At 41.9% G+C, this 20,161-nt stretch overlaps 1 protein-coding gene across 1 annotated transcript; it reads left to right on the forward strand.

Annotated features, from left to right (window-relative positions):
• The first annotated feature begins 8,814 nt into the window (after positions 1–8,814).
• tmem53 (transmembrane protein 53) lies at positions 8,815–11,102 on the forward strand. Its single transcript, XM_035171585.2, has 3 exons — positions 8,815–9,149; positions 9,355–9,458; positions 9,578–11,102. The coding sequence occupies exons 1-3, from the start codon at positions 9,095–9,097 to the stop codon at positions 10,277–10,279; spliced, it is 861 nt and encodes a 286-aa protein (XP_035027476.1). The 5' UTR covers positions 8,815–9,094; the 3' UTR covers positions 10,280–11,102.
• Positions 11,103–20,161: the final 9,059 nt, after the last annotated feature.

Here is a 20,161-nt window from a genome sequence, read left to right on the forward strand (position 1 = left end):
GCACACAGCCACGTGTTACCTCCATGACGCACAATGTTGACATCCAGTCTTCTTTAATCTGCAGGTGACTAGCTTCAGTGGGAGGGCAAGACACATGGGATGTTCAAGCCAACCATTGCCACAAGGTTGTGTTAATTTTAACACACGGCCTGTATAAAAGTAACTGCCTTTCCAGACACAGAGGCTGACCCTCAGGGTAAAAATGGGTCAATCCAAAGACTATGCCAACGTTAAGAAATAGTAGAGATTGTTCCCAGTGCAAGACGCTAGCAGGGGTGTCACTGACCTTTCCAGATACTAGGGCTAGATTGGGAAACAGTGGTCCTGTAAGACGTAGAGGGTAGTTGCAAAAGGTTCACTGCAGCCAGCCTGTCAGTTGCTTTGGTCTTATCCTGTGTGGGTTGGTCTGTCAGCCCTGTATGGCATTATTTATTCTTAGTCCCTCTCATCAGACCACCTTGGCTTCTTAGCAGCAGTCTCCTCGTCGCCGCTCTCTTCCCTGCTCCTCCTTGTAAAGGAGCTGAAACCAGGAGTTGAAGGAACTACAGCATCTTCTTCATCTTGAGAGCTGTCGCCGTTAAATAATTCGAAACACTCCTCTGTAGTGAGTGGCCCAATGGTCTCTGGAAAACCAAGACCAAACCCCTCGAGTTCAGGGTCCTCAAGTCCATTGTCTTCATCTACACCATCGGCATCAAGTCCAGGACCTTGTTCACGTCTCTCGTGTTGGTTCCTGGCAATCAGCTGCTCAAGAATACCATGAGGATCAACATTTAAAAAAGCAAGAGGATTGGCAGGAGGCGCTGCATAACAAGGAACATACGGCGCAGCATGAGGAGGGACATAAGGAGGAACATACGCAAACGCATCAGGATAAGCATAAGGCGGAACATACGGAGGAGCATACGCAAAAGCAAAAGGATTAGAATAAGGAAAAGCACAGGGAAAAACAAAAGGATAAGCACAGGGAAAAACAAAAGGAAATTCATAAGGGTCAGCGTGGTATTGAGAATAATAAACTGGAAAATGAACAGCAGCACCCTGCTGTCTCCAGTCCATCCCACAGGTCAGTGATGGGAACTGTTGTAGCAGAAAAGAGTGAGCTCTGACATATCGATAATCATTATAATTTAGCTCCTCCTCTCTTTCCTCTCTTCTCCTGCTATTTGGCCGGTCAAAGCTGCCATGACCATCACCATTTTCATCATCTCCATTATTGGGGAGAGAAGGATTGTCCATGACGATGTTGTCTTCAGGCCTTTGAGCATCAGGGCATTCAATGTTGTTCGGTGGCCCAAAGAAGGCATCTGGAAGCGGGTAGGGGAGAGTATCAAAAGTCACATTACTCTTTTCCTTTAAATATGCTGAAACATGCTTAAAGTCCTAATCAATAAATATAACTATGAAAATAAAGCTGTGTCCCAATTCAAGGGCTCCCTAACCCTGGAGGCACAAGATGGTACCTTCTCAGGCCAATCTATCCCAGGATTCATTGTCCGCTGTTGACGAAGCCAACAAGCTACAGTAAGTGCAGTCACTGAAAGTGGTTATGCAATGGTAACAGTTGGATATGCAGATAGTGGGAATAGAAAGTCCTCTGTTGACCATACTGACTCATTTTGGTTCAGCTTTCGAGGTCGACTCGAAGGCCTTTTCCTTCTACTGTAGGCTGAGTCCTCTGAAGGATGTGGCCCCTGAATTGGGACACAGCGTTAATATGAATACTGTATCACACCAGATGCAACCCATCCACCATGTAGAAAAGCCTCCAACATACAAGGTCCTACCACCACCTTTAAATGTAATATAACTTCCAGTTTTGCTACAATTATTTTTAACATATGACATGATGAACTACCTACATAAAATACATGTCCTGTATGCAATATATGAAACCTTCAGTGACCTGTCTCCTTAACCCCAATACATCATCAAACCAGGTGTTATATTCAAACACGTTTTACCTGCATAGTAGCAAATCCACCGTCTGACTCTGGCCAGCAGGTGCTCCTCCATGGGGGGTCCATTAAAAGCCATTTTTCCAGCAAGAGGTCACTTTTAAAATAAATTGCCTTCCTCTGTTTTTCTTGAGTCTGTCTCCAACTACTTCCAGGTGAGCAGTTTTCCAAGAGTTTAGCTTCCAACTTACAGGTTTAACATGGAGTCAAATGATAAAACGTCTTGACACTTGAATCATTTACCTTGCCTAATGTTCTGAAGCTCTGATACAAAGTCTACAGTGGCAAAGGCTCTGTCCCTGCTCTCAGTAGATGTTTGTTTGGGTGTTGATTTGCCTTTCCATCTGTCTATAAGTTAACTCACCAAGCACCTGTACACCTGATTGATCAGCCAATCATTTGCCAGGAGCACACATAAAATCTTGCAGACACAGCTTAGAAGCTTCAGTGAATTTCCACAGCAACTGTGTGTGGGCAGATGTGATGTCAGTGACTTTGGCCAACAAGATTTTGTTTCTGAAACTGCTGGTCTCCTGAGATTTCAAACACAACAGTCTCCAGACTTTACTCAGAATGGTGAGGGGTAAAAAACATCAGGAAACTACCAGAAACACAGAAACAACTGTGGTGAGCAGAAAGCACGTTAGGATGCACATGTCAAACTTTGAGGTGAATACTCTACAACAGCAGAGACCACGTCAGGTTCCACTCCCCTCAGCCAAGAACAGACATTTGAAATTTAAGTAGACACAGACTGAAACTAAACATCACACATCTTTTGGCCCAGTTGGTAAATTGGTAAGTACATTGGTTAAATTATGAATTTGTAACCTCTGCCAAGGAGCTTATGTTTTCATCTGTATTTATTCCCTTCACCAAGGAGGTGTTTTCATTTTCTGTCTACTACGATCACCGTGAGTGTGTGTGTGTGTGTGTGTGTGTGTGTGTGTGTGTGTGTGTGTGTGTGTGTGTGTGTGTGTGTGTGTGTGTGTGTGTGTGTGTGTGTGTGTGGTCTCCACACATATGAACACATTTTGAAGTCAGTTATGGGCTTTATCGGAAATGAATTCAATAATAATGAAATTAGGTAAACATTACATTACATAACATTACATTTGGCTGATGCTTTTATCCAAAGCGACTTACAATAAGTGCATTCAACCATGAGGGTACAAACCCAGAACAACAAGAATCAATCAAGTACAATTTTCTTCAAGAAAGCAAAACTACAAAGTGCTATAAGTAAGATCCATATAAGTGCTACTTATACGCAAGCAAGTGCTAGTGTTTTGAAACAGATGCGGGCAGCCACTGGTAACCAGTGAAGGGAGTGGAGTGATCCGGTTCCTGGTCTGCCGACGCCTGCAGCCCCTGCAGCCCCTGCTCCGGGTATCCTCGTTGGCGCAAAGACTGACGCCTGCAGCCCCTGTTGCCAGGGCGCCCGTGCGGCGAAGCCCACCTGCCCGGCCCCGGAGAGAGGCTCTGTGTGGGAGACCCCGGTGGCATGGTCTATTGCCACAATGACGTACTACATGAAATAATCAATGAAGTACTAGAGTAGAATAAACAAGTCATCACATGGACCAGAATCTTCTGCTGATTCATAGCGTTTCACTGCCAAGCCGAAACAGCAACAGAAAGTGTTTTTGACGGTGTTGAAGAAGCTCATGACACCGAAAGCCTTGTTTTTATAGTCCTTCTTCCTCTTCTTCTGCTACTTTTTCTCAAGTACAACATCTTGAAAGCACAAAGAAACTTTCTATTACTTCAGAGAAGTGATCTATCAGCTTTCTCAAGAGCCATGAGCTTGGTAGGCTGCTCGGTGTTGGTGGGCTCCACCAAGTTGACTGCTGTCAGTGGGCTGCTCAACAGAGAGGAACGGATGCTCCAGCATTTCACGAGGTCTTATTCGTTGATGTTGGTCCAAATGCAGCATCTTTTTAAGGACGTCCATAAAGTCTCGCACCTCGGCCTCCTCAGTCTGATGTTCCCAATAAATCAACTGGAACAACAATGTTCAGGATATTATTATTATTATAGCCTTATTAGATTATGGAAATGTAGTCAAAGAAAAAATTTCCCATGGCATCCATTGAAGATGTTCATGTAATAACATTAAAGATCGACTGATCAAGCCACCCACCTTCTCTAAGTCCTGTAGAGAGTTAAAACATCTCGTATCGTTGACCTCCTCAGGATCCTCCATCTCTTCTAGAGCCTACAAAGAGACAATTTTTCAGTTAAATAAATGATCCTGATGGATGGATGGATAGATGGATGGATGGATGCATACCATCAGTTCCCATATTCCCTCCTGATAATTAAAGAACGTGTTGCTGTACACTCCAGCTTCAAGCAGATCATCTGGTGGCTGACCCAGTGTGTTCACAATGAACTTCATCTGGAAAAAGATATGATCTGAATTAGGAGCAGATCTCTAACTCACAAAAACACTATTGATGACCAAATCCAGGATGCTGAGACGATTTGCGCTCTGTGAGGATGATACTTACTATGTGATGTTCATCTGTCGCTGGAAAGATAGGGTAGGCCACAGCAAGTTCTGCTACAATGAGCCCCAGCGACCACACATCTATTGATTGCTTGTATGAGATACCAAGAATGACCTCTGGAGCCCTGAGCCAAGACAGATAAAAAGTAAAGAAGTAAAAAAACTGAAATCTCACTTCTGTCCTGCTGTTTAATCTTATTTTTGCCTATACAGATACAGGCTTCTCTTGTTGGATACCAGACTACCTGAACCACAGAGCCTGCACACATTTGACTATGTCAACGTCGGACACACGGTGAGCCAGACCAAAGTCAATCAGCTTGACTTTCAGTGGCTGCTGCCTGCGATCCACAATCATGATGTTGTCTGGTTTCAGGTCACTGTGGATGATTCCCAGGGCCTCCAAATGCAGCAGTGCAGTGGTCACCTGAAGAAACACAAATATTTGTTGCTAGTGTAAGTTCATAGGATTCTTTTTCCACATCAGATTTTAAATGTACATTGAAATGACACTTAAACACTAGAAGGTTCAGGAAATAGTTAAGAGGAAAATTTAACACACATATTGTTTTTTAATTAGTAAAAATAGTGGCAAAAAGAGTGACATACAAGATAGATAAGACATACAGAAAAAATTGATGTTTTAGATAATGATGTAATAAGGGTAAGAGAAGAAGTGTGTTTGTGTGTGTGTGTGTGTGTGTGTGTGTGTGTGTGTGTGTGTGTGTGTGTGTGTGTGTGTGTGCAAACGTGTGATGTCTACATGAGTCCATGGTACATGTCCATCTTTAACACACCTGATGCAAAATTGGATGAATCTCAGCCATGCTCAGTGACTCGAAATTTCTCTGCACCATGTAATCAAACAGGCTCAGGTCCAAGAGCTCGAAGTTCAGACAGAGGAAATCCTCATGGAAAAATGAGCCATACCATCTCACAAAATGGCCTTTGTCATCCAGTGTCTGAAGCTGCTTGAGAATTTTAATCTGTTGAAGAAATTAAACATTTGATTTTTCTGTTTTCTGTCACCTAAAAGACAAACTGCATAGTCATCATTTCATTTCTTTACATACTTCAGTTTTGCTAATGAGTTTGTACTCTACCTCTTTCTGTGCTTCTTCTTCATTGCCAAATTTGATTATTTTGATGGCTATTTTTTTGTTTGTTTCAGTGTCGTCACACTTGGCAACTTTTCCATAGACCCCCTCTCCGACAAAGGCTACCACCTCGTACCTGCAGTCCAGCAGGGCTCCTTCCTTCACAGGGAAGTTGTCTGTAGAGGACGAGATGAGATTAACATAAAATGATGTTGTGATGTTACATAGAGCATGACGCAGTCAACAGTCGACATAACAGCACGTATCTACAGTACATGCAGATTGATTTTAATCTCATTTCATCAACAAGGTTCACCTGAAGGCTTTACTGCAAAAACACATATACAGACATTTTAGCTTTGTTCAAAGACAACTGACCAATACTGTTTAAACTATAAAAACTAAAATAATAAAATACTTATTTTGTAACCATACAATTTTGAGATTGGTTCACAGTCACAAACTAAGTGTTTTCTGTGTTTCTTAGTTGTTCGCAGTTCAAAATATCTGACTATTATATCAGCATACCTAAAGTCGGACTTGAAGTCGGCAACGGACTTGAAGTCGGCAACGCACTCGAAGTCGGCAATGGACTTGATGTCGGACTTGAAGTCGGCAACGGACTCGAAGTCGGCAATGGACTTGAAGTCGAACTTGAAGTCGGCAACGGACTTTCCGTAGAAGTCGCTGACATCGACATCTCTGAAGCAAATTTAAACACAAGCCGACAGCAAGGTTCTTATCTTCATTTGGTTTATTGGCAGGTGGCAACCAACCGTCGGTTTATTCATGATTACTCCAGTGCCTTTGATTTTTCATGTCAACTCTAATGCCTTTGATGTTACTTCTTTAATATTAAGTCTAATGTACATTTTATTTGTGTTATACCTTGTAGGTAATGTCTTTCTACTTCATGAACTTTCCTTCACCTTGTAAGAAATAAATTTAGATGCGACCATAAGAACTGGCTATGATCCAGTACTAATTGCAATACGGAAGTACCATTTTTGGAGTAGTTGTATGACTACCATAAATACCTTAAGGAATGAACTCCTCTTGGTCAGACTCTCTGTTGTATTTCCTGCTTGAATAAATTCAGTTCGATATTTTCAATGCAGTTCGATCTGAGAATTCTTATTTTAATTCTATCACCATGAATTTCGACCACATTGAGCATCAAAAATGCTGGTTGGCCGAGCAGAGAAGAAGAAGAAGAAGATTCTTATGGCGGTAATGCACCTTGACGTTGGTTGCCACCTGCCAATAAATCGAAAACAGAAGAAGAAGAAGTGGTGGAGACGATGCAGGTGGGTAGATCATCGCGTTCTGTGGTGACGTATAATGTAGACATTTGAGATCCAGCAGATGGTGGTCATGCACCTTGATGTGGTTTTCCACTCGCAAATAAACTGAACAAAGAAGATGAGAATTGTAGAATGTGTACATTCCGTCAACCCATTAAATAATTTTTATAATTTCACTCCATTTAAAATACAATAGTGTATAGAAAAATCACATAGGGAACAGGGAGATGGAGTAGGGGCTTGCTCCGTCCACTCCAAGCGTCGACCTGGATAATGCTCCATGTCACAAAGCAAAAGTCTTAAACTGATTTCCTGAACATGACAGTGAGTTCAGTGAACTTCAGTGACCTCCCCAGTGACTAGGTGTGGATCCAGCAGAACCTTTGGGATGTGGTAGAACAAGAGATTGGCAGCTGTGCCGCCAATGCTGAACAAGTATTTTCATGTTGTTTGGCACTCAAAGGACACTGTCAAGGGTTTATTGTTGTTTATTGTTTGTGTGCTGGACGTTGTGTGCAGAGCTTTTTATAAACAGTCTATTGTGCAAAGTGATGTTATAAAGCTTTGGGTCCATCCTACCTGGTTTGTCTGCAGTGTAGATTTTATATTTCAATGTTTTTCATAAAATGAAACTCAATTTGCTTTATAACTGTTCACATCTGTGGTTTATATATAAGATTAAATGATTGACACAATTTGTGGTATTTTTTCCATACATTGCATGTCAGCTATTTCAGAGGTCTGTTAAGCAACTGGCACAATCTTCAGACCCAAGCAGTGGTGGGTAGAGTAAAGAGAAACCTTTTACGTTTCTGTACTCAAGTAAAAGTATTGTTACTTTATAATTACAATGACTCAAGTAGAAGTAAAAGTACTCATAAAAAAGTATCTCATAAAAAAATACTCAAGTAACATACATGCTGTTAAGCACTGTTTGCTTTCAAACATCAAGACAAAACCTTCACTGAATTCTCATAGGACCTGAAACTGAAATTTTACTGAAAGATTACCCAGTTTCGAGTTGAATTTGAATGCTGGGGCTTGTGGGCACTTACATGACACCACACAAGCAGTAAAGAGGCACGTTATGTTTTTTTTCTGTTGTTTTATTATGTTTGAAAATTTGATCACCAGTTTTTGCAATTGTATTGGATTTGGCTGCAACGCTGTTGACCCCTGAAACTCCAAAAGTGTTTTGTGGACTCAAACACTTCACCCACTCCTCCATCTTCATAGTGGTGAGTGAATTCAAATTTTTGGGTGAACTATCCCTTTAAGAGGTGACAAAGAACTTTCACCTTACTCTTGTTCATGGTGACCCCCACGTCTGTGACATAATGAGTGTTATTAAACTTTAAACGTTTATTTTCAGCCTTTTTTCCTCTACAGCAGAGGTCTTCAACAGGGAGTCCGCGAAATTTTGGACCATCCTTTATGAAAGGAAAGAAGGAAAGGCCGTCCCACAATTATTTGCGGCAGCAACATTAAAGCATGCAACCTCATAGTTGCACCTGGACACACCCACGTAAATATAAAAAAACAGAACAGCTGTTTTATTCTCCTGACATGATCCAGAACTGATGTGAATCCACACGATCGTCTGATTCTTCTCTGTCACCTCTGTCTAGTCAGGAGTCACTATAAACAACAAACATAATAAAAACACATTATAGGTCACAACATCATCATTACAACTAAATACTCATTTTCTTTCTCCACTCATATCAGGATTTCTCCACGTATATTCCTCACATTATTATATTATTTCATTTCAGTTTGTTTTATTTTCTTTTTCGCTAAAATCTGTTTTGTTGTTATTTCCTGTGAGCAAGTGATGATTAAATGTTGTCTCTGTATGAACTGAAAACAGAGAACTGAGCATTCAGTGCGTATCTTCTGTTATAAATAAAGTTGTCGAGTGGGGTTTTCTCCGCACAATGTTTCTCCTTTCCTCGCTTTCTTCTCCTTCACACCTTTCCTTGAGGCCGCTCCATAGTGGTTAGGAAAGGAGATTGTTGGGACTCTCCGAACGCAGCCCGGGTTTGGGTAAACCACGGACCACGTGACCGGGCTCCACAGTCGTGGTGTATCTGCTGCTCATTCAGCTTTTACCTCCATCCAGCAGCGTGTAGCTTCTCCTTCTTCTCCCTCTTCTTCCCTTCGACAGCCCAATGCACCGCACGTCGGAGAGGAGCAGCAGCTGATCCCCTCGCACACACAGACATGGCTGACGAGGAAATCGACTACAACATCGTGTTTCCAGATGCAGCGACATCGGGTGAGCCTCCTTTCATTGTACCTCGGCTAGCTTAGCGTGCTAACACCATGACAGCGCCGTGTAAACGCAGCCCTGCTATCTCTTTTGTTAGCTTACGTTAGCTTAGCCCGCGGTGACAGCCGTGATAACGAATAGCTGTGTGTGTGTGTGTGTTTGTGTTTGTGTGTGTTTGTGTGTGTGTGTGTGTGTGTGTGTTGTTTTTCAGAGAGACACTGGCAGGGGACCAAGGAGCCGGTGGTGATCCTGCTGGGCTGGGCTGGATGCAAAGACAAGCACCTCTCCAAGTACAGCTCCATCTACAATGAGCAGGTGGAGGCTAGTTAGCAAAGCTGCTCTGCTCCCTGTGTTGGCAGCCGTGTGGCATGACACCTGTGCAGACCTGTCACTAACCTGTCATTCATTCCTCCTCTCTGCCCCCCCCTTTTCAGGGATGTGTCACCATCCGCTACACGGCCCCCCTGAAGACGGTCTTCATCTCTGAGTCGTTTGGCTACAAGGAGCTGAGCAGCACTGCCCTGAAGCTGCTGGAGATCCTCTTTGACTACGAGGTGGAGAACAGTCCTATTTGCTTTCACGTATTCAGCAACGGCGGCTTCATGTTGTACAGGTACATTGTAGAGTTGCTGCACAGTGACAAGCACTTCAGTTCCCTGTGTGTGATCGGGGCTGTGGTGGACAGCGCCCCAGGCAGTGGCAATGTCCGAGGGGCCCTGCGCGCCTTGACGGCGACCTTAGGGCCCAAAATAAGTCCTGTTCTGCGGTACGTCCTCTTAGCGCTTTTTGCAGTGACTGTTTTCCTCCTGCGAGTCGTGCTCTACCCGATGACTAAGTACATCCACAAGAACCACTACGACGCTGTGCAGGAGAAGCCGCCCGCCTGGCCTCATTTCTACCTGTACTCCAGAGGCGACCAAGTGATCAGGCACAGGGACATCGAGCTCTTCGTGGAAGCCGTGAAGCAGAAAGGTGTCCCTGTGGACAGCTTTGATTTTGTCTCCAGCCCCCATGTCGGTCACTACCGGGATTTTCCTGAGCAGTATACTCTCAAGTGTCGGGAATTTTTGGCCACTTGCATGAAGGACTCAGACGGGACCGAGATGAAGAAGAGGTACCGGGTTCAAAATCAATGAACCCCCACAGGAGTTTGCTGAACCATCTTTTTAACTGTCCTCAACAGTCCAACCTAATTCCTTCGCAGTGGTTCTGTAAAATCCGCTCGAGAATAAGTCCGAAAATATCTTAAAGACTGCTGGAATTGGAGCTGAACTCGTATCGGAACCTGGCAACATTTCTCTGTCCCAGTGCACATAATGGGAAGGTTCCTCAGATGTGGTCTTGCTCTGTTGGGCTTTTTACACATCTGGAAAACCAGCCTTATGAAACACTGTCTTTCACATGCCTCTGGCACCAAGTTTGAACCCAGCCTACTCAACTGTCATGCACCACATGTAAAAATGATGATACAAACTTAATTCCTATACACTGGAAAATTGGGACTCAAGTATGATGATTTAAATGGTATTTAATATTGCTGTTAAATGTGATGAACTGTAGATTAGTAGTAGTGACTCTAAACTAATACGACTGTTTATTGGACAACATTAATCTGTATCTTATATTCATAAGATTTAAAATGTTTTTTGGGATTTAATCATTGAAAAGAAACTGCAGGAGTGCTTACGATGAAGGCGTCTTATAAACATTAAAATGTGAGTGTTTTCCTAATATAATAAAGGTATCAAAATGTTTGCCTTAAGCAGTAAATGCAATCTGGTGCATTTTTAGGTCCAGAAATTGTAGAATAGGCAGCCCTTAATATGTGATACAAAACTGATATAGTTCAAGGGATAAGGTGATTGACGATGAATGTATGTGTCCAGCACAACTTATCTGTTCTTTTTAACTGATGTGCCTTCAATAAACCAGAATGCTCATTAAAAACTGTCAACCGAATTATTTTTGTTAGCTGTTTGTTTCATTTTTTTAAATATAAATGACAGACAGGTTTGATAGCAGTATTAACCAGTTAAGCACCAACAGTTATAAAATAACAAAACACTGGTTTTATAATGGTGGTAAAACAGGTTGAGATCGCTATCAATCATGATGTCTGGTGTCATGAATCATTGAACTGACATTGGCTGTTTTTGCAGATTATTTATTTGTCACCACACAAGCGTGGAAATGAAAAACACTAATTGCAAAAGCCACATAACGGAAACACTGCTACAGCGGAGGTCAGCGACAACGGATGCTAACGATGACATGTACAGAGTTACTTACAGCTGTCGAGTGAGCCGCTGTTTGTGGAAAACCTGGAAAAACCAGCCACCACTTAAAATGTGTTGCTTGTCTTTTGGACGTTAGACAAGCAACCCTCTTGGCCACCTCACTTCATGGTGTCAGTAATGATAAACAACAAGAAAAGGTTCTCTCTCTGAATTCTCACTAGATAACACTGCGTAGATTGGCAAGACTTCATTAATTAAGAGGATCATAGCAAAACGAGGAGATAGTTTTGTTTCTCTTTTACAGTTAAAAAATGACAGTTTAACATAAGTTGAGATGGTGTCCAGATCCACATGTGCGAGTGACAAAACTCAAAACATTTAATGACAATGTATAGTGTGCAATTGCATTGGATGTTAAGTTCTGGTTCCCAAGCCACCTCGGCCTGTGATTCACAGGTCAGTGAGTCAGTCAGGAAGCAGCTGAGTGATTTGTACTTTCCAAAGTATGTGGAAAACTCTGTTGTCCAAACAGAGTGGAATTATGTCCAAATTGCAGTTATATTCTTCCTTGTGCCCTCATTTTTCTTGCTATGGTGCCCTCTGCTGGCTGACTTGTTTTCAACAGTTGTCTTCAGAAAAAGCTTGATGCAGCGAAATAGGCTTTGTATTTTTTGTTCCTTATGACATCAAGTTATGGGGGGGATTGTTTGTGTGTACTTGGTATTTACAGTATCCAATAGCTCTGAAGTTCCCCCATGCCCCCAAGGCAGAGTTTACAGTAATTAACTCAACATGGAAAATTGCAACGACTATCATCTCTCTGTTGTTGACGACATTTCGCTGCCAACTTCGCCTACACCCATGGATTTAACAGATTCAAAAAGAAATTGGGCATATGACAAAAGTAGACCTGCTTAATAAACACAGGGCCACAGGCTTAAATTTCTTTTCTTTTTTATTAGTAGGGCCTTTAAAGTTAGTGCAGGGAAAAGGGACAGTTTATGAGCGCAGTCTTAATTCAACTTCACTTAATTTCTTCATCTTGCTCACCTTCAGACCAGTAGGCACTACTTGTATGTAATAAACTTCACAAACTTACTGCGAGAAAGACATCAAGTGAAGGAGTCTCTATGTGATCTCATACCCAGAGGCAGATAAAACCCAGCTACTCGCCTCCCGTCAGGAGACATCAGCGGCTGTTTGAAGAGCGTGCCACTGAATTGGTCCAGCAGGGACGGTTATTGAATGTCGAGGACATGTCAAGTTTGACATTTTAAAGAGCAAGTGGTTGGCATTTGTCTCTGCACCAGGCCCGGCCCTGGCACTTCATGTATCATGTAGAGCTGCTGGCAGGAAATGGGAGAAAGAGGAAAGTTTACATATCGGCACAGACAGATGAACATCGCTTACTGGAGTGCACACGAGACGGGCAGCTGTGATCCTGCTGCAATTGTTTCAGTGACATAGGAAGTCCTTGATGTCTCTGCATACTCTGAATCAAAGGGATCCACAAATACACACTTCTTTGGTTGACTGACAACAAGGAAACAACTATTGTGAACTGTGTTACTTTGACGCCAGAACTTATGTCTATGATTCAGAAAAACAGACTTAACATTAATCGTGAAAAGCGTATTCAGATTCTTTACTTCAGAAAAGTTATGCAATACGTCAATATAAAAAGAAAAAATGTTCCAATATCAATTCTACTTACAGAACTAACAAGAATGTTTTGCTGCTACACTTCAATATTTTCATGGAATTAAATGAAATTATCATTAACTGTTTTCTTGGATATTGTAGTATTATTGCATTGTTTTGCAAACAGAAGTAATTATTTTAGTGACATTAATCAAGTACAGTAAGTCAACAAAGCCTTTTGTACAATAAGTTAAAACATGGTTTTCTAATTGCTTTATGCTAACACCGTAATACACTGCAGAACTACATTGATACACTACAGTTTGTAATGCAAAACAATAATTGTTGGAGAACAATCCATTGAAAATTCATAAATCTAACAACTGTACTGTTTTGTATTTTAATCTATAATAGAACATGATATGATACAAATTCATCTAAATTTGTGTTAAAATAATCAGCAAAATTTGTATAAAAAGTACAAGTAAGCCTCCTAAATGGTGGTGTTTCTAAGTATGGCTCTCAGCTACATGTCAATCAAATATTTTCTCAGAAATTTATAGGATAACATTTAATATAACAGCAACAGTAGCAGAAACTTGTACATAAGTTCAACACTGACAATCAAGCTGTCTATTAGACCTTTAGATTCATCACAACGCGAAAAGAATCAGAGCAAACGTACACAAACGTCCTTCATCACACCGAGACCTTTAGTCACAGCAGGAAACATGTGTAAGTACAATTAATGAAGGCTGAATGGTTTCAGGTTCCTGCCTGGCACAGTTCACGCTGGCTCCCTGTCCCACTGTCACGTCTCACTGGCACACGTGAACAGAACAGAGCCACAGTCGGTGTTGTTAATGACACCTGTGCTTTCCCTACTGTGACAACTAAAACCTGCACATTAGAGTAAAATACAGCTTTCAGCAATTCATTAGTTTCAGCTCACGTAGGAACCTGGGACCTGAACAAACGGTGGAACGGCTTTAATCATTCTCTCATGTTAAACCCCTAGAGATCTCTTGAAGTATTTTTTTTCTGTACTTTTACATACATTTAATTAACCTCATACTGTACTGTGATTATTCGTATTGATATTATAAATGTCTTAGATACCACAGGGAATTTATTTTGTCTCTTGATTGATGATTTGTCTCTTGTCTTTATATCTAGATTACATTAATTCTTGAAAACAATAAATGCAATGTTGGCCGATAAGTGCCAATCCTAACAGTATTGGCAAATCATTTTGAATGAATTGCAACAATATGATTTACTTAAAAAAATAAAATATATATATATATATCCTAATGCTTTCATATCATCTGTAAAGTAATACAGTGAAACCAAGGAGCACAAATGGCATCTGAGAGCTACAACATCCAGGAGGCAAACACAATGCGTGAATGGCATTTTATCCACACAGTGTTGCTGAGGTTCCTAAAGAGGGCAGCATTGCCTCACAGTTCCCATCATGCAACATCTCACTGAGGCCTCAACTGAGCTTCAATACGAGCGGGATCAGGTTCAGCAGTGGATGTGTTATTCAGGGCTCCTGAGGGATAAAGGCTTTGTAACGTTACCCTCCAAAGCGATTTCTGTGCATTCTGGATCACCTTAAAAATTGGAAAAAGTTTAACACTGTGTAGTTTATTTATTCACAAAGAACTTCTGCAGATAAACAGCAACATTTGTTTCACAAAATCATTCTCTCCTTTCTTTATTTTTTTCAGATTGTGTTCATTAAAACCCCCCAAAAAGACAAAACAGCTTCATATCAAATATAAAGTAGGAATGTGTCTTTTCAGTTCAGAGTGGGAGATGAAGACATGAACAGAGAAGAGGAGAGAATGGATGGGAACACAGCGTCATCATATCACCCCCTCACACAAACGCACTGAGAGAAGAAATTACCCCGTGGAAGTTAATGAAGTCTCACAAGTTGATGAGGGGAAAATTGCGGCGAAGAGGGGTCAGCGCTTTCTCTTTAGCCTTTCCCTCTTCCGAGGAAAATGGCTGCGGTCAAGATCCATACTTTTAGAGGACGCCGAGCACTCCAACGCAGAGATGGAGTGAGAGGGGGGGTGCACACCGAGATTAATGGTATTAAGTGGTAGCACTTGGCAACGCGGTAACATATCGTCTATGTTCTCTATTCCACGCTGATAGTTTCATAGACCTTGGCTTTACACATTGACTTTTAGCTGTGATTTACAGGATTCAAATAAGCCGGGTGGCTCTTTATCATCGCAGGACCTGCAGGACATCTTCAGCTTGGAGTCACATCAGTGGCAGTTTTATCACAAAATACAATCAACACCTTGAAACAGGGTAATGTGTCCCTTCTCCTCTTTGGTTATCACGCAAAGCCAAAAACCGACTCTTTTTCTTATAAGAAATCTGATTATTCTTGGCAACAATTTGTCCTTGGTTTAATGTCAGTACGAATTGAAGAAATGTTGCTATTTATGTACATGTTGACATTTTGGATGGGACCCTCTGAGCCCACTTTCTAGATCATTGGGTGGGGATGTGCAGTATTTTATCTGACAGGCGCACAGAAGTATCAGATAGGATCTAATGGCAAATCTCTGTACCCCTGTCTCCGCTGATCTGGACTGATTTTGTATTATGTTTGACATTTTGATTTTTGGTCTGACATACTGTGATTTTCTGGCCAGCGATAACAGTGATTTTTCCCCTCAGAGTTTTTCTTTACCCAGATGGTCTAAAATAAGGCAAAACCAAAGTGCTGTGTTTGCAATAATGAAAGTTCCCAAGAGTTTGTGTTAGGTAAACACTTTTTATTTCACTTTTCTCAATCTTTATAGTCCTCTCATTTGTATCTCTCTTTCACACACACACACACACACACACACACACACACACACACACACACACACTCTCCAGGCGTGTCATGCTGTCTTTTACAGGTGACACACGTGGCGCTGAAGCCTCGCCTTTCTCTCTCGCTCCACGGGACCGGCCCTGTGATCAAGTTGAGCAGGGAGCCGACGAGAAGTCACTCAAGTTGCCCTCTCTACACTCTAATGAGCAAAGTGTCCCGTGGAAGCTGAGTCCGAGACAGCATGGGAGCTCCCACAAGCACATGTGAACACTCACACAGTATACACACACAAAGAGGACTGTATGCGTCACAAGTGCAGGCAGGCACCTTCAATAGGATGAAATGCAGAGGATCAGGACCAAAGTCCTGTCCGCCTTTGAGTAACTTTAAAAGGTGTCCTGGTGTTTTGGATTGAAGAATGAAGTGGAAACTGCGTCTATAAGTGTGTGTGTGTGTGTGTGTGTGTGTGTGTGTGTGTGTGTGGTGTGAGAAGGGAATCAGCTTGTTGGACCAGACAGGGAGCCGTCATCAAAATCTCCCCCGGTCTATCTCAGCCCCTCAGCCCTCTACTTAAGACCAAAAGAGGCAAAAAAAAATGCGATGGAATGTTAGATAAAGAATAAAAAAGACAGAAAGACATAGAGAGAGAGAGAGAGAGAGGATGATGGAGAGTGAGAGGAACAGCAGTGTAGAAACCCCTCAGCGTGTGTGCAGCCTCTCTCCCATCGTGTGGTGCAGCAGGCTGCCTCTCACAGCCTATTCAAAGCGAGTGTGTGTTCGTGAAGGAGTGTGTGTGTATGGTGTGTGTGTGTGTGTGTGTTTCTTCACAGATGTCCTTGAACAGAGCCCCCTCAGCTCTGCGGATCCCTGCTGCCACTGGAGAACATTTGACAAGCAGCAGGCTCTTGTTAGAGCGCTGTCAAATTAAAGGTGTGTGTGTAAGTCTGAGAAAGTGTGTGCGCGCGTGTGTCTGTGTGTGTGCGTGCGTGCGTGCGCAGATGTGTGTGTTTCAGAGGCTCTATTCAGAGCCCTGTCAAATTAAAACTACCAAACAAACTGTGCATGTCACACAGACAGGCCAAGTCGCATCTATGATGGCAGTGGTAGGCCTAGGGCTGCTTTGTCTGTGTTTGTTTGTGGGTGAATATATGTATGTTTGTGTGTGTGTTTGTGTATTTGTGTGTGTGAAAAGGAGACTAGGATTTTGTGGCATGCATTTTTTTACATGCATCTTTCACTTGTTTGAAATAAACAAATACATATGTGTGACGGAAGAATCTAATGAGGTGTGTCTAAAAGGGAAACGAGTGTGTCAACACACACACACACACACACACACACACACACACACACACACACACACACACTCAGCTTTAAAATACTGAAGATTTATGTCTCTATTCTGAGGATTTTAAATGATCAGAAGTTGGGGCCAAGAAGGTTCATGATTCACATCTTGGTTTGAGCCGGGCTCTTTCTCTGTAGAGACGACTCCGGCTTCCTCCCACAGTCTGAAGACATGCAGACTGGGGTAATTGGAGACTTTAAATTGAGAGTGAATGGTTGTTTTTCTCTACATGTTGGCTCTATGATAGACTGGTGACCAGTCCAGGATGTAGCCAGCCTCTTGCCCAACTTCAGCTGCAATTAGCCCCAGCCCCCCCACAACCCCTAAAAAGAATGAGCAGTATAGATCATGGATGGATAGTGTGCAGGTGTTGTCATTAAGGGAAAATAATTGTATAAAATTATAAGAATATAGAATATTAAAAGCAGTGATCAGTTATTTCTTATTATTATAATTATTACAATATAAAACACACATTTTCCAGTCAGATTTTTACCTTTTCATTTCAATTTGAAGTTTATTGATGTTTTTCAGTTATAAAGAAAACATGACTTTTGCACATAGAAATGTATCAAAGTAAACATTGAAGTGGCTAAATAATATAATGAACATCAGATGAATCATTATTAAAAAAAACAACGGAGAGCTCTAGGTTTCCTGCAAGCAGTGTGGACAGACACAGATGCAAGCAACCTTTATGTCTGAACCCTGCATCATTTGCAAGGTATCCCACTGTGTGTGTGTGTGTCTGTGTGTGTGTGTATGTGTGTGCAGTTTGACAAGAAAAATATGAGACAAATCCTCCAAACTAAAGTCAATTTGTGGTTCATTACATATTTAAGAAGGCAGTGGTCCCCAACCTTGGGTTTGTGACCTCACACTGGGACGCAAAAAAATATGAGAGGCCACAAGGTGATTAATAGGATATGAAAGCCAAAAAAAGGAAACCTTTTCCATTAAATGTTTTGCTGCCAGAGTTTTATCTGGGGAGTGGATGTGATATTACTACTTCTGTAAATATGACCCAGGTTTAAACATAAGGCAGACTGATGCAGACAAAAACAAGAAATCATTTAAAAAAAAATTCTCCACAAATGCAGTTAACTCAAGATGATGATGGAAGTAGGAGGAAAAGCCAAAATATCATTCTTGCACTTCTTTTTCTGTTAAACCACAACTTGGTGGTTTTAAATGTAATCTTTTTGTTTAGTTGTTTTCATTGTTTAGTCTTGTCCAAATAACAAGAAAGCGCATCATCATTAGTGAGATTTAGGGTCATACACAGATTTTTTATTTATTTATGTTTGGTCACAGCCAGATGAGCTGTATACTGCTGCAGTCTTTATGCTAAGCTAACAGGCTGCTGGCTCTAGTTTTATTTTGCTCACAATAGCTGTGTCTAAAGTCAGAGGCCTGCATCCTTCGGAGGCTGAGTTTGAAGACCGACTGCGTCACAGAGCGACTAGACGAAGGCTCTTTCAAATATGGCCAACAAATGCGTCCTTTCATCCCCAAGAAACAAAGGCTCCAACGGGTGGATCCTTCCCAACCTATCCCAGGATTCATTGTGCTTTAGTGGAAAAACCTAATGGCGAGGTAATGGCGCCAGCAAGCGAAGAGACGTCATTCACGTTTCATCTCAACTGAACAGCTAACGGTAAATATGTTAAAAAAGCCAAGGGGCGTTAAAACTTTCTCATCAGGTCCAACTCATAACTTTTGCTCGGCAACAGCAAAAATGGCGGGAGGAGCTGGTGATACTGATCACGGAAATTCTCTGTAGACCAGACCTTCTCGTTTTGGTTTGGTATTCACTCACGAAGCAGGTGGTCTTCGTAAACTTGGTAGACCACCTCCTCTGAAGGACACAGCCCCTGAATTGAGTCACAGTTATTGAGAGAGGCAACAATTGCCACGAAACGAAATAAGTATAATTCTAACAAGTCTAACTATAACACATATAATATCAAGGGCCGACTTAGGTGCAGGGTGCAGCCTCTGTAATTAGGAACCAAAAACGCTATACTAGAGGGAGCTAGAATTTGTATTTGGTTTAGTCCTGGACTGATGCTCCAAGTTTCCTAAGTAACGGTGAAGAGAGGGATGCTAATTTGTGATGGTATTAGTACAGGTGGGTGTATGTTTGCCTCTCTCTGTGTGCATATTGTAGTGTTATGCACTGCAGGGGCTGTGTTAGTGTTTAAACCTCGCCTCCATTAGCAAAATGTTATGATTTATGCAGTTGCTTGCAGACTAATATCTTTAGAATTTTTTTTTCTTCCTTTATCTTGTAGCTGTGAAGCCGATTCATCTTAAAGAGTGATGAGGGGAGGTTGCTCTCTATGCAAAACGCATTAAAGCTAAATGAGGAGTCTATTACTCAAATCTGGCTGATAATCCGTTAGCTAAAGACCCCTGGCCGCTAACTAAGCAGATTAAGATATGTCAGTGCCACCGTGACCAGGATGACAACAGTACACTACTTATGATCTCACACACACACACACACTAAGGGGGAACACCTTGCTGTATATTACATATAACTTCACTTCTGCTTGGCTTTTTGCGCACTCACACACACACAAACACTTCCACATAGGCAAATGCACTTGTATCCCATTCTTTCTCATGCACACACACACGCAAACACACGCGTACAGAGAAACACACGTGTCGTCCACACCCCCACTACTTATCTACATACACTGTCTCCTTGCCAGCTCACTTCATAGAATTAATTCTCTCTTCTCCGCCCACTCTGTTGTGCTGTGTGTGTGTGTGTGTGTGTGTGTGTGTGTGTGTGTGTGTGTGTGTGTATTTGTGTATGTGTGTGAGAGCCATGCACAGGGGACTCGTGAAGAGGCCGCGTTTGTATGAACATGGACAATTCATCATGGCTTGATTAACATACATGATTTTATCTCCCTCTTCTCCTCTCTGT

Source organism: Hippoglossus stenolepis, chromosome 11 (genome assembly GCF_022539355.2).
Source record: "Hippoglossus stenolepis isolate QCI-W04-F060 chromosome 11, HSTE1.2, whole genome shotgun sequence".
Classification (NCBI taxonomy): Eukaryota; Metazoa; Chordata; class Actinopteri; order Pleuronectiformes; family Pleuronectidae; genus Hippoglossus; species Hippoglossus stenolepis.